Source organism: Oncorhynchus kisutch, linkage group LG25 (genome assembly GCF_002021735.2).
Source record: "Oncorhynchus kisutch isolate 150728-3 linkage group LG25, Okis_V2, whole genome shotgun sequence".
Taxonomy (NCBI): domain Eukaryota; kingdom Metazoa; phylum Chordata; class Actinopteri; order Salmoniformes; family Salmonidae; genus Oncorhynchus; species Oncorhynchus kisutch.
The window spans coordinates 34,863,394-34,877,032 of record NC_034198.2 but is presented as its reverse complement, the minus strand read 5'-3'; the positions used below and the strand labels follow the sequence as shown (position 1 = coordinate 34,877,032).

Here is a 13,639-nt window from a genome sequence, read left to right as displayed (position 1 = left end):
ATAAATATGCAGCTCCCTTTTCGAGCTTGTCTCTTCGCTGCAACTCCCCAATGGGCTCCTCCGAAACATGACCCGCAAAACCGCGCATCTTAACACCAGCCCGCTAAACCCGGGAGCGAGCCGCACCAATGTGTCAGAGGAAACACGTTAAACTCATGACCAAGGCCAGCCTGCAGGTGCCCGTCCCGCCACAAGGAGTCACCAGAGTGAAGTATTTGAAATATTTGCTTTTGCTTTCGCACGTTTCTAATACTACAATAATTGCTAGCGTTTCATAATTCCATTACCTTACTGTTTATTGCAACACGTAGACATTTCTGTTTCTTCTTGTTTGAAACGAATGATCCACTTCAATTTGCATAATACCGCCCAAACAGATCCACAGATAATGCAATTTCAATCGCACTCCACACTGCCCTTTCCCACCTGGACAAAAGGAACACCTATGTGAGAATGCTGTTCATTGACTACAGCTCAGCGTTCAACACTAGTGCCCACAAAGCTCATCCTTAAGCTAAGGACCCTGGGACTAAACACCTCCCTCTGCAACTGGATCCTGGACTTCCTGACGGTTTAAATGAAGATAGGGATTTACAAACTACAGGCCACTAAATACCCTGGTTTAAATGAAGATAGGGATTTACAAACTACAGGCCAATAAATACCCTGGTTTAAATGAAGATGGGGATTTACAAACTACAGGCCACTAAATACCCTGGTTTAAATGAAGATAGGGATTTACAAACTACAGGCCACTAAATACCCTGGTTTAAATGATGATATGGATTTACAAACTACAGGCCACTAAATACCCTGGTTTAAATGAAGATAGGGATTTACAAACTACAGGCCACTAAATACCCTGGTTTAAATGAAGATATGGATTTACAAACTACAGGCCACTAAATACCCTGGTTTAAATGAAGATGGGGATTTACAAACTACAGGCCACTAAGTACCCTGGTTTAAATGAAGATATGGATTTCTCACCCTTCCTGTAGGGTTGTGATTGGTTCATTTGCTGTCATCTAGTGGACATTTTGCTCTATTGCCCTCAGCTATGGTTAGACTGTTGTTCATGTTTTGCTGTGTTCTAGTGTACTATGGTATAATTAGCTTTCTTATTCTTGACACTTCTCCCAGTCATATTTAAGGTTAGAACTACCTTTTAGTGTTCTGATACTTCTAGTTTGGAGTTGTATTTTTATGATAACATAGCTACAGTATTTCAATGTGTATAGTATTGCTTACTAGGTGTGTCCAATCAATTGTGTAACCACTCCCTCTTCCAATTAGGGCTAATTGAAAAGCTGTTTAAAAGAGGACCTTGTATTCCTCTTTTTTTGTACTCCCTGACGAAGGCCATGCAGCCAAAACGCGTCGTTTAAAAAAAAAAAAAAAACTTTATTAGTATGGCATGTTTAATAGAAACAAAGGCATTTTAATCAATTATATGAAGAGTGCCTTGGTCCTCCTTTCTTTTTGATGACCAATTTACCCCTTTTACCAAAGAGCACCTATCTACCAAAGTTTACTATTGTGTACCTTAGTAGCGCTTCCCTTCCTCTTTCTAAATCGTTTGGAGTGCTGCAGTTCTCAAACGATATTGTGCTTATCACTCTCATGGCTATCAAGCAATGCATTCCGCCAAAATAGTCATTCACAATCTAATCCGAGTGCTGCCACAACTAGATCTTGTTTCAAAGTACCAATAAATAATCTTATCTATATGCCTAGCAATCAAAAGTTTTAAAATCACGCTTTTACAAGTCTGTCACAAATGTCAGCTCCAATAAGCCCCTTATGGTGAACTACATGTGAACGAGAGGCTTGTAGAATCATGACTATTTCGAGTCATCGTTCGCCGGTAGGGGGTCCTGTGTGCCCAGGGCATAACTGACTCAAATTAACAAAATTAGTAGAAAGATTCATTAGCAGTAAAACATTGAAATCAGCCCTAGCCTTATCAGGAAGCCAATATAGAGAGACTAGCACTGGAGTAACATGACCACATTTTGGGGTTCTAGTCAGAATTCTAGCAGCTGTGTTTCAGCACTAACTGACGTTTATTTGGTGCTTTATCCGGGTATCCGGAGACTAGAGCAGTGATCTAGAAGTGACAAAAGCATGGATGATCTTTTCTGCATAATTTTTGGACAAAAAGGTTCTGATTTTTACAATGTTACGAAGATGGGGGGAAAAAGCTATTGATATGGTCGTCAAAGAGATCAATGTCTAGAGAAACGGTGAGGTCTTTCAGTTTTTTTTCCCAGACGACTGTACAACCATACCGATTTAATTGGCAAATCCAACAGCAGAACATTTTGTTTCTTGGGACCTAGAACTAGCATCTCTGTTTTGTCTGAGTTTCAAAGTAAAAAATGTGCCTTCATCTCTCCTTATGCCTGAAAGACAGGCTTCCAGGGTAGGCAATTTTGGGGCTTCATCATGTTTCATCGAAATATACAGCTGTGTGTCGTCCGAATAGCAGTGAAAGTTGAGTGTGTTTCCGAATGACATCACCAAGAGGTAGAATATATAGTGAAAACAATAGTGGTCCTAAAATGGAACCTTGAGGAACGGTGACACTTACAATTGATTTACAAGCATTTCGCTACACTCGCATTAACATCTGCTAACCATGTGTATGTGACAAATAAAATTTGATTTGATTTTTGATTTGTCAGAGGACAAACCATCCACAGAGGTGATCTTTCTGACAGATAAGATCTAAACCAGGCAATAACTTGTCCTTGTAGACCAATTAGGGTTTCTAATCTCTCCAAAATAATGTGGTGATGGATGGTGTCAAAGCAGCACTACGGTCTAGGAGCATGAGGACAGATGTAGAGCCTTGGTCTGATGCCATTAAAAGGTCATTTACCACCTTCACGAGTGCAGTCTCAGTGCTATGATGGGGTCTAAAACCAGACTGAAGCATTTCATATACATTATTTGTCTTCAGGAAAGCAGTGAGTTGCTGCGCAACAGCTTTTACATTTTTTTTGAGGGGAATGGGAGATTCGATAGGCCAACTTTTTTTTGTGTGTTATTATTTACAAATATTTTCTGGGTCAAGGTTTGGCTTTTTCAAGAGGCTTTATTACTGCCACTAAAAAAGTGAGTTTGGTACACAGTATAATGCTTGACAGTTTAGAGGCAATGACTATTTCCATGAATCTGTCGATACAGGATTAAAAAACTTGAGCATCTCTATTGATCCAGGGCCTGGCAGTTCTGTGCTTCTTGTTAATCCAGCCGCTTTGTCAGATTTCAAAAAGGCTTTATGGTGAAAGCATACTATACGATTATCTGAGGCACCCTGCATACAAAACCATGAAAAACATTTTCCAACCAAACAGATGCATAACGAAAGTCAGAAATAGCAATAAAATTAAATCGCTTACCTTTGAAGATCTTCATCTTTTTGCAATCCCAAATGTCTGTTACACAATGAGTGGTCGTTTTGTTCGATAAAGTCCTTCTTTATGTCCCAAAATGTCCATTTATTTGGCGCGTTTGATTCAGAAATACACCGGTTCCAACTCACACAACATGCCTACAAAGTATCTAATAAGTTACATGTAAACTTGGTCCAAACATTTCAAACAATGTTTCTAATCCAACCTCAGGTACCCTAAAATGTAAATAATCGATACAATTTAAAATGGAATAATCTGTTTCCAATACCAAAGAAAAACAACGAGGAGCGCACTCCTGTTCACACGCACCAAAAGACTAGAGTCCTTCTGAGTGACAAATGGAAAGAATAGGTCTACTTCTTCATTTCTCAAAAGAAAAACATCGAACAATTTCTAAAGACTGTTGACATCTAGTGGAAGCCATAGGAACTGCAATTTGGATCCTAATAAATTGGGTTTCCCATAGAAAAGTATCAGACAATCCAATGACCACAATTTTTAGCCCCCTGGATGGATTGTCCTCTGTGTTTTGCCTGCCAAATCAGTTCTGTTATACTCACAGACATTATCGTAACAGTTTTAGAAACTTTAGAGTGTTCTCTATCCAAATCTACCAATTATATGCATATCCTGGCTTCTGGACCTGAGTAACATGCAGTTTACTTTGGGCATGCTTTTAATCCGGATGTCAAAATACTGCCCACTAGCCTTAAGAAGTTGATGCTTTTGGGAAACTGGGATCAGGTCTGTCCAGAGGTTCTTTGCATCAACTTAGTATCAGTAACTGAAACTGTAGCTAATGGACTCGCAGCAGTCCAACCCGGAAGCACACATTGAGTAATACTCACTGAGGTTTATGTACTGTAGCATCTCTTAGAGGACAAGTTGTTTATGTTGCCTGATTTAAAAAAAGAAAAGTGAAATAATTGGACAGAGTGCCCCTTGTTGCATAATGGTTTGTTTATCATTAAGTCAGAGATCATATTCAGTGCTGGAGGTCATTGGTGTACAGTCCTACAGTCATGAGTACACATACCTAGGGCTATGTGTGAGAGTCCACGGGGTGGAGACTGTGTATAATGCTTGGAGGGAAAGAGGGAGGAGTTGCGGGGGAGGGTTCCCCCCCCCTGTCAGGTCAGTGATTTCTCAACAAATTGTAGAGTGATTGAGCTGAACACTCCTGGTTCACACACTTGCTCTCTCGTGCTCTTCCTCACACCCTCTGTGGTGTGGTGGAGCAGCTAGCCTGTTACCTTGCTCGCTCTCTCATTACAAGTTTGTAGTAGTGATGTGAAAGACAGATGGTAAGCTTGGCAGGTAATTAAGGGTTAAGGACAGTCTCCCTGGTTGCAGGGGAGAGGGGGCAGTGTTGGTTTATTTTAGTATTCCACCACGGGATTGGAGGGCTCAGAGGGACTGGGATTGTCTGGGTTATACTGCTTGTCTGGACTGGGGTACTGGTGGGTTGCACTGGGGCAGAAGAACCAGACTGGTCTGCTGTACTGGGAGAGAAGTCTGGACTATATTATTGAGAGACTACTACTGCCAGACTGGATTAGACAAAGACTGGACTTTATTTTTTTGAGCTGGAGTTTTTCTGGGCTGGACTGGGTGAGAAGTGTCTGGTACTGGACCTGGGAAATTCATTCTACAGGTACAGTAGACAAGACTGGAGACTGTGTGTGTGAGTGGGCTCTGTGGAGACTGGTAGATGGACTAAAGGGTGAAGCAAGTGTTCTGGACCTGTGTTATACTGGTAACAGTGGAAGGACTGGGAGAGACAAACTCGCTCAGGTAGGAACACTACACGCTGTGTGTCTACCCCTTTTCCCGCTCATATTATCGTCACACTGCTAGGAAACAGCCACCTCTTGACATCAGGAAACACACAGCAAAAATATAGTACATGCTGTATCAGCTGATAACGCAATGTGTGTGTGTGTGTTAAGGTCTGATTGAGAGATGCAACAGTAACTGCATGCTCTTATCAGTTCATGGGCAGAACAGTGCATGCGTGTGTCTGTTTGGGTGGACAAGACTACACAATGTAACCAAACTATCCCTCCCAAGCCTTCTCAATACCCACCAGAAACATTGAACTGATGTCATATACTGTTAGCTAGTTTTAACAAATGTATCAGGTCAATGCTGATTGGTAAAATATCCACAATACAAAAGATGATTCTTCGTTGTTTTAAATGTGTTTATTGATAGAAGTAAGAGGAGCCATTTAGACTCCAAGTGGCCTTAACATAGACTCTTTACCATTACAGCACTAGTTAACCCATTGATTACAGCACTAGTTAACCCATTGATTACAGCACTAGTTAACCCATTGATTACAGCACTAGTTAACCCATTGATTACAGCACTAGTTAACCCATTGATTACAGCACTAGTTAACCCATTACAGCATTCATGGTGTTGTCACAGATACACCTTTCACCACATTTTTCCGCCAACTTTAGCATCCCATCTTCTTTGTGTCTGCTTTCTTTTATATATGAAAGGTATTGCTGGCAACAAAGCCATGCACGACCTAGTCATGATTGACGTAAATTCCTGCCTACGGCTTAGTATGAAATGTAGCCGTAATGCTGAGGCAGCATTGGCACGCACTACACTCTTAAGCTCTTGATGGTTGCTAGGCAGCACCCGTTAGTTACTACTATCCTCCTGGCAGTTCTACACTTTAGGAGGCATGTCACTTCACCCATCTCTTCACCAAATGCACTGTTTTCTTAACCACAACTTGATGGATCCATAGAGGATTACTGTGGGAATAGATATTACTGAATGACAACATATTGGAATAAAGTAGGCTAATGCAATTGAAGGCATCAAATTATTGCTTACTGAAAGTCATCCAATTTTGAATATATTTAAAGCAATATTTCCAGTGGTGTAGAGTAATTAGGTAAAAATACTTAAGTATTTAACTATTCATATTTTTGACAACTTTTATTCCACTACATTCCGAAAGAAAATAGTGTACTTTTTACTCCTTACATTTTCCCTGACACCCAAAAGTACTCCTTACATTTTGAATGCTTAGCAGGACACACATTTTCTAATTCACGCACTTATCAGGAGAACATCCCTGGTTATCCCTACTGCCTCTGATCTGGCAGACTCACTAAACACAAATGCTTTGTTTGTAAATTATGTCTGACTGTCCGTAAATAAACAAGAAAATCGTGCTGTCTAGGTTGCTTAATATAAGTGTAACAGTTTAGCTTTCGTCCGTCCCCTCGCCCCTACCCGGGCTCGAACCAGGGACCCTCTGCACACATAGACAACTGACACCCACGAAGCATCGTTACCCATCGCTCCACAAAAGCTGCGGCCCTTGCAGAGCAAGGGGAACCACTACGTCAAGGTCTCAGAGTGAGTGATGTCACCGATTGAAACGCTATTAGCGCGCACCACCGCTAACAAGCTAGCTATTTCACATCGGTTACATAAGGAATTTGAAATGATTTATACTTTTACTTTTGATACTTAAATATACTTAACCAAATACTTTCACTCCAGTAGTATTTTACTGGTTGACTTTTACTCGAGTAATTTTCTTTTAAGGTATCTTTACTTTTACTCAAGTACGACAATTTGGTACTTTTTCCACCACTGACTATTTCTGCACCATTTCATGCTGCTTTGAGATAAGCATGGGGACATGCTCAATCAATATTAGATTTTTCTTTCCACTGAATCTCCGTTTGGATATTGGTTGGGCCAGAATTAGGCTTTGGAAATGTTAGCTGAGGTGAGTGCTGCTCATGATCATCTTGTCTAGTTGGCTCATTTATTTACACTGATCAGAACATTTAGCCAGGATGTTGTGTAGTTTAACAAGTGGATTATTTTGCTCTTCACTTGCAGTTGCTCAGTAGCCTAGGCCTACTCCCAACCAAACGCCTGTGACTTGTCTTAATCAATCCAATGTGATTTTGTTTCACTGAACCTCTATGTATAAATAAGTGGAGGTGGTATAGGTCATCTCTTTGTTTGCTGATCTATCACTGATTATAAACTGGGTGGTTCGATCCCTGAATGCTGATTGGCTGACAGCCGTGGTATATCAGACCGTATACCACGGGTATGACACAACATATACATTTTTACTGCTCTAATTACGTTGATAACCAGTTTATAATAGCAATAAGGCACGAGGAGGTGTGGTACAGCAGTTCCTCCTTTAAAAGTTGCGAGCTTACACTGCGGGACTTAGAGGTACCCAGCATCACTGCTTCATTGCTCCAGACCTCCGCAAGGGAGAGTTAGTGCTCATTATGCATTTGGGTCCCAAGCTTTTTATATGACCAATCATACATATCGAGACGAATTTGACGCGAGCCACCCGTCCCTGGTGACTTTCTTCAGCAAAGATGGCTGACAAAACATTACGGTGGAAGCAAATGTTAGGAATTATAACGTTATAACGAGTCAAGCAAAAAATGTACAATTGAGAAGAATATGTTAGTTAATGTAGAGACAAACGATTGTGCATATTTTTTTTGTCATAAAGTAAATGTACGAAAATTGCTATTTAGCAAGTTAGCTGACTAGCTAACATTAGCCAGCTAGCTAGCTAATGTTATGACATGAGTATGACATTGTAATTCAGGTTGATTAATGTTTTAGGGACTCCTGAGAACCAGCAAACCAGGCTGTCGTCTGGATGTAAAGAAGCTAAAGCTAAAGCTTTTACTGCACGTTGAATGTACAACTATTTATTTTCTTATTGTTTAGTGGATGATAAAAGTAGCTATGCCTATGGATGTGTACCTAGCTACATTATGTAGCTGATCTGTGTATGGAACCTAAAACTTTAGTTTCTGAACTAATATTCATACCAATGAACCTCAGCTATCATAGTTGTTGTATCAAGTTCAAGTCTGAATGGCATTAATGAAGCCTATGGATTGAGTGGAATATAATCACTTTATTGTGCCAAGGATGCAAGTCCTATATACATATACTGTAGTTATTACCACGCATGAGATGCCCACAGTGTAGCCTGTACATTGAATATATTCACTGATCATGTACTCTTCCTTGGCAATAAAGGTGTTGTTCAGGTATGAATCTCTGAGACATTCTTTTTCAGTCATATCCAATACCAGGTGTATCAAACTCCATTCTTAGAATGATGCCATGACTGCATGTATGTATTACAGATATACACTTCAACAGTGTTTACCACTCCTGCTCCTGGGACATCAATGATTACACATTGTAACTATGCAATAGACTATAAACATGATTTAAGCAAAAGCTAATTTGTAATTCCTATATACAGACAAAAACAGTACAACTACACTGCCTATGCATATCTAACTCCCTACATCTGCATTAATCTGAGGACACAGGATAGGTATAGTATTTCAATGAGATACTTAATTTCAACCAGTGGAGAATGTGAAACGCTTTATTGAAAGTTAGTTATCCAGGTGTTATAAATACATGCATTATAAATATAATTGTAATATTATTAAGTTCAATCAGTACTTCAATGCACATATGGTGTGCATTATAAAGAAAGAGGAGGTTGGGAGAGGTGTAGCAGACAGAACTATATACCTAGGTGTCATCTAAAATAACCCTAATTTATAAGACTGTTCTTAATTGATTAATGGTGGTGTTACCATCTATGTGAAGCTAGCCACAATAGTGGACTTTGCGGTTAGCCTTCAAAATAAAAGTATGGCATGATTCTATTTGTATACATTTGCATTACTGTCAATTACACTTTTTTTAAATTTATTTTGAAGGCAAAACACAAATTCCACTTGTGGCTAGCTTCACAACACATAACCCGGTCCGGTCGAGCGTCACTAGCCAGATGAAGCAAGCTGGCTGCTTATAACATTAGCTTTGGACAACAGGGTTAAGTAGCTAGCTAGCTATTTATTTTCTTGAACTGAAGTCCAATTTCAATAGGCGAACAACAAGTGGCATCCTAGCTAATACTTACTCACAAGGATTTCTAAATCATTGCTAACAATAATGAAAATTACTGTAGTTTCTACCGGTCATTGTTTTCAGGCTGATTTGTTTTATACTGTTCAATACAATCAGAATGGAGAAAGACCCATTGAAATCATTTAGAATATATGTGTTGCCACCCAAGGGTCACGCACTACTCATAAAGCAAATGTAGAACTTTTATTAATCAAAAACATAAAATACTTAAAAATGCCATATGATATTTTGGCCATATTGCCCAGCCCTAGTCTGAGGACGTCGGGAGATGGATGTGGTAACCGGCCACTAGGGGCAACAGTGAACGCCGTTAGCTACAAGTAGTTTTTGGTTTTGCGTTGTGGACAGGGATGGCGGATGGGTGTTTGGAATCAGAGGCAGATGCTAAGGTTATATTTATGAGTCTAGCAATAGCATATTTTTGCTTTAAGCCTACCCCAAATCTTAATCTTTACTTTAACCGTTCAGAGTGATTGCCTAACCTTAAGAATTCTGAGTTAATGCCTAGACTTAACACTAACCTTTAAAAATTGGGATTTAATGCCTAAATTGAACCTTAAACACTTCTAACTTTGACGTTTGGAACAACTTCTAAATTTGACGTTTGAGAAATGTCTGACGTGAGACAGAGATTGTGTAGATTATTTTGCTTGATTGTGTATGGGCATCTCCAAAAGCCCACGGAGGTTGTGAAATATGAACATGAGACTCGCATTCTTTTGAAAATATAAATGATTATTTTACGAGTTTTGGAAACCCTAATCTACTGCCAGAAGATTAGAAATGGGCCATTTTCTACTTTTCAACTGAGGTAAACAACCAATACTAGCCTGGATTGTCCCACCACCTGCCAACCCCTCTTTACGCTACTGCTGCTCTCTGTTCATCATATATGCATAGTCACTTTAACCATATCTACATGTACATACTACCTTAATCAGCCTGACTAACCCGTGTCTTTATAGCATCGCTACTGTTTTTTACTGTTGTTTTTATTTCTTTACTTACCTATTGTTCACCTAATACCTTTTTTTGTACTATTGGTTATAGCCTGTAAGTAAGCATTTCACTGTTGGATTCGGCGCACATGACAAACTTTGATTTGATGTTCTGGAGATCTCTCTCTTCAGCTCCTCCACCTCTCCCTCGCTGGCTGTTATTTTGGCCCCCAGGGCTGAAAAACCATGAAAAGAATCATCAGTGAACATTCAATCTACCATAGGTTTAAAAAATGTGAAATAGAAAGGTTAACTAGAAAGACTAACTATTTCCTTTTTAAGTAAATGTTAATCATTACCTGCATTCTCTGTCTCACTGGCTGTCACTCTGCCCCCCATGGTTGACAGTTCGCTGCTTGGGCTGAAATTATGGACATTTTTTAATGCTCACATAAGCCAGAATTTATTTTGGACCACTTTTTTGTTGTATTTTATCCCCCTTTTCCCAATTTCAGTTACGATCTTGTGTCATTGCTGCATCTCCCCAATGGGCTCAGGAGAGGCGAAGGTCAAGTCATGTGTCCTCTGAAACATGACCCGCCATATCGCACTCCTTATCACCTGCCTGCTTAACCCGGAAGCCAGCTGCACCAATGTGCCTGAGGAAACACTGTTCAACTGACGACCGCAGTCAGCCTGCAGCCACCTGGCCAGCCACAAGGAGTGGTTTGAATGTGATGAGCCAAGTAAAGCCCCCCCCACTCCCTGTCACGGCCAGTGGTGATATAGCCTGGGATCAAACCCGGGTCTGTAGTGATGCCTCTAACACTGCGGAGGGGGGAAGCGAGGGAGAAAAAAATTCCCCCCCCTCCTTTCCTCCTCTGATGAAATATCACATGGATTTTGGGAGTGTGTGTGCTCGCGGATGTGATGTTATTCTCAGCTTCAATGTTAAAATGGGAGCTGATAGTTTGGTCCCCTGCTCCAGCCTACTTCAGCTGCCCTATGGTGTAATGGGTGTGTCCTTTCTTCCTCCCCGATAGACATGTGGTTCTCTCTTTCTCTTATCTTTGTACTGCATATATTGTTCAGGCCTGTGTGGGCGTCTGGAAGGTTTTGGTTAGTCTTGTGAGTGCTTGCGGGATGGGGAGAGGGTGGGATGGAGAGAGAGGGATGTGGCTGGTTTGTAGTGTGTGTGTGTGTCACCCCAGTCAGTGGCTAGGAGGGTGTTGGGGAGGTATTATTTTGATTGATCTAGGCTATGTTGCCATGGTGACCCAGAGCACTGTTATTCTCACCTCCCCCCTCGCTCTCTCTCTCCCCCCTCTTAGTACCTGATGATCTGAGTCCCGAGGAGAGACAGGAGTTGGAGAGCATCCGCCGTAGGAAACAAGAACTACTGCAGGACATACAGGTAACACACACAGAGTAGCAAACCGCTGGCACTTTCAAACCATTACTGCCAAATACAAAGCAGCTGATTCTGTTATGGAATGTCAACTTTCTCTCTCTGCGGTTTCAATTGCTTAATGAAATGTGAAATCCAAGAACTGCATGTCCAAAGAATTAGGACCTCCTTCTCCCCTACACTTGACCCCTAATTTCTGCAGTGCACAGTATGCCTCTTCACTAACCAGTCATGAGAGAGGGAGACAAAGAGAAGGAAGAAAGGGGGAGAAGGAAGAGAATGCATTATGTCCACTAGAGCGTTACACTCTTTCATGATAGATGAGGCTCTGTCTAGGGCTGTGTTTCTGTGTTTCTGTCTAGCCTAGTACTGCACTTCCCCCATACCCAGCATTTACCCTCTGATCTGGAAGAATTCGATCCTACAATGGGATTGTGTGTGTATGTGCATACAGTACCAGTCAAAAGTTTGGACACAGTTACTCATTCCAGGGTTTTTATTTATTATTCTACAATGCAGAAAATAGACTATGAAATAACACATGGAATCAAGTAGTTACCAAAAAAAGTTTAACAAATGTAAAATATATTTTCTATTTTTCGAAGTAGCCGAGCTTTGCACACTCTTGGCATCCTCTCAACCAGCTTCATGGGGAATGCTTTTCCAACAGTCTTGAATGAGTTCCAACATATGCTGAGCACTTGTTGACTGCTTTTCCTTCACTCTGTGTTCCAACTCATCCGATACCATCTCAATTGGGTTGAGAGCGGGTGATTGTGGAGGCCAGGTCATCTGATTTGTGGTGGAAAAAGTACCCAATTGTCATACTTGAGTAAAAGTATAGATACCTTAATAGAAAGTTACTCATGTCAGCCAGTAAAATACCACTTGAGTAAAAGTATTTGGTTTTAAATATACTCATGTATCAAAAGTTAATGTAAACATTTATATTAAACTTTATATTAAGTGTGACTGGATAGCCAGTGTCACACTCCAACACTCCAACATTATTTACAAATGATGCATTTGTGTTTAGTGAGTCCGCCTGACCCGAGGCAGTAGGGATGGCCACGTGTTCTCTTGATAAGTGTGTGAATTTGGCTATTTTCCTGTCCTGTTAAGCATTCAAAATGCAATGAGTACTTTTGGTTGTCAGGGAAAATGTATGGAGTAAAAAGTAGAACATTTTCTTTAGGAATGTAGTGAAGTAAAAGCAGTCCAATATAAATAGTACTACTTAAGTAGTAGTTTATCTTCTTTGGGACTGGGGGGGCAGTATTGAATAGCTTGGCTGAAATAAGGTGCCCAGAGTAAACTGCCTGCTACTCAGGCCCAGAAGCTAGAATATGCATATAATATAATAATTAGTATGCTGTTGGAATGATGTCTGTGAGTGTAACAGAACTCATATGGCAGGCAAAAGCCTGAGAGAAAATCCAACCAGGAAGTGGGAAATTTGTAGGTTTGTATACAGTGTAAATGGGGTCAGATTTCACTTCCTACGGCTAGTCAGCAGTCTTTAGAACCTTGTTTCAGGCCTCTACTGTGAAGGGGGAGCAAATGAGAGCTGTTTGAGTCAGGTGTCTGGCAGAATGCCATGAGCTAGGTCACGAGCACGGCCGTGAGTGCGAGCTGCGTTCCCTTTCATTTCTAAAGACAAAGGAATTGTCCGGTTGGAATATTATTGAAGATTTATGATAAAAACATCCTCAAGATTGATTTTATACATTGTTTTGACATGTTTCTATGAACTGTAATGGAACTGTTTTGACTTTTCGTCTGGACTAAGTGCCTGCCCTTGTGAATTTGGATTTGTGAACTAAACGCGTGAACAAAAAGGAGGTATTTGGACATAAATTATGGACTTTATCGAACAAAACAAACAT

General features: G+C 40.6%; 1 protein-coding gene across 7 annotated transcripts in view; it reads left to right on the top strand.

The window, feature by feature from the left end:
• Positions 1 to 13,639, top strand: part of LOC109889435 (cytohesin-1) — a 51,542-nt gene that overhangs the window by 21,326 nt on the left and 16,577 nt on the right. For 3 of the 7 annotated variants that reach the window (XM_020480858.2, XM_031805263.1, XM_031805266.1), the window contains exon 2: positions 11,677 to 11,759. In XM_020480858.2, the coding sequence (XP_020336447.1) occupies positions 11,677 to 11,759 (83 nt within the window). Of the gene's footprint in view, positions 1 to 4,590; positions 5,217 to 11,676; positions 11,760 to 13,639 lie in introns of those variants that run through there. The other 4 variants (XM_031805265.1, XM_031805267.1, XM_020480862.2 and 1 more) reach the window with 4 other exon arrangements.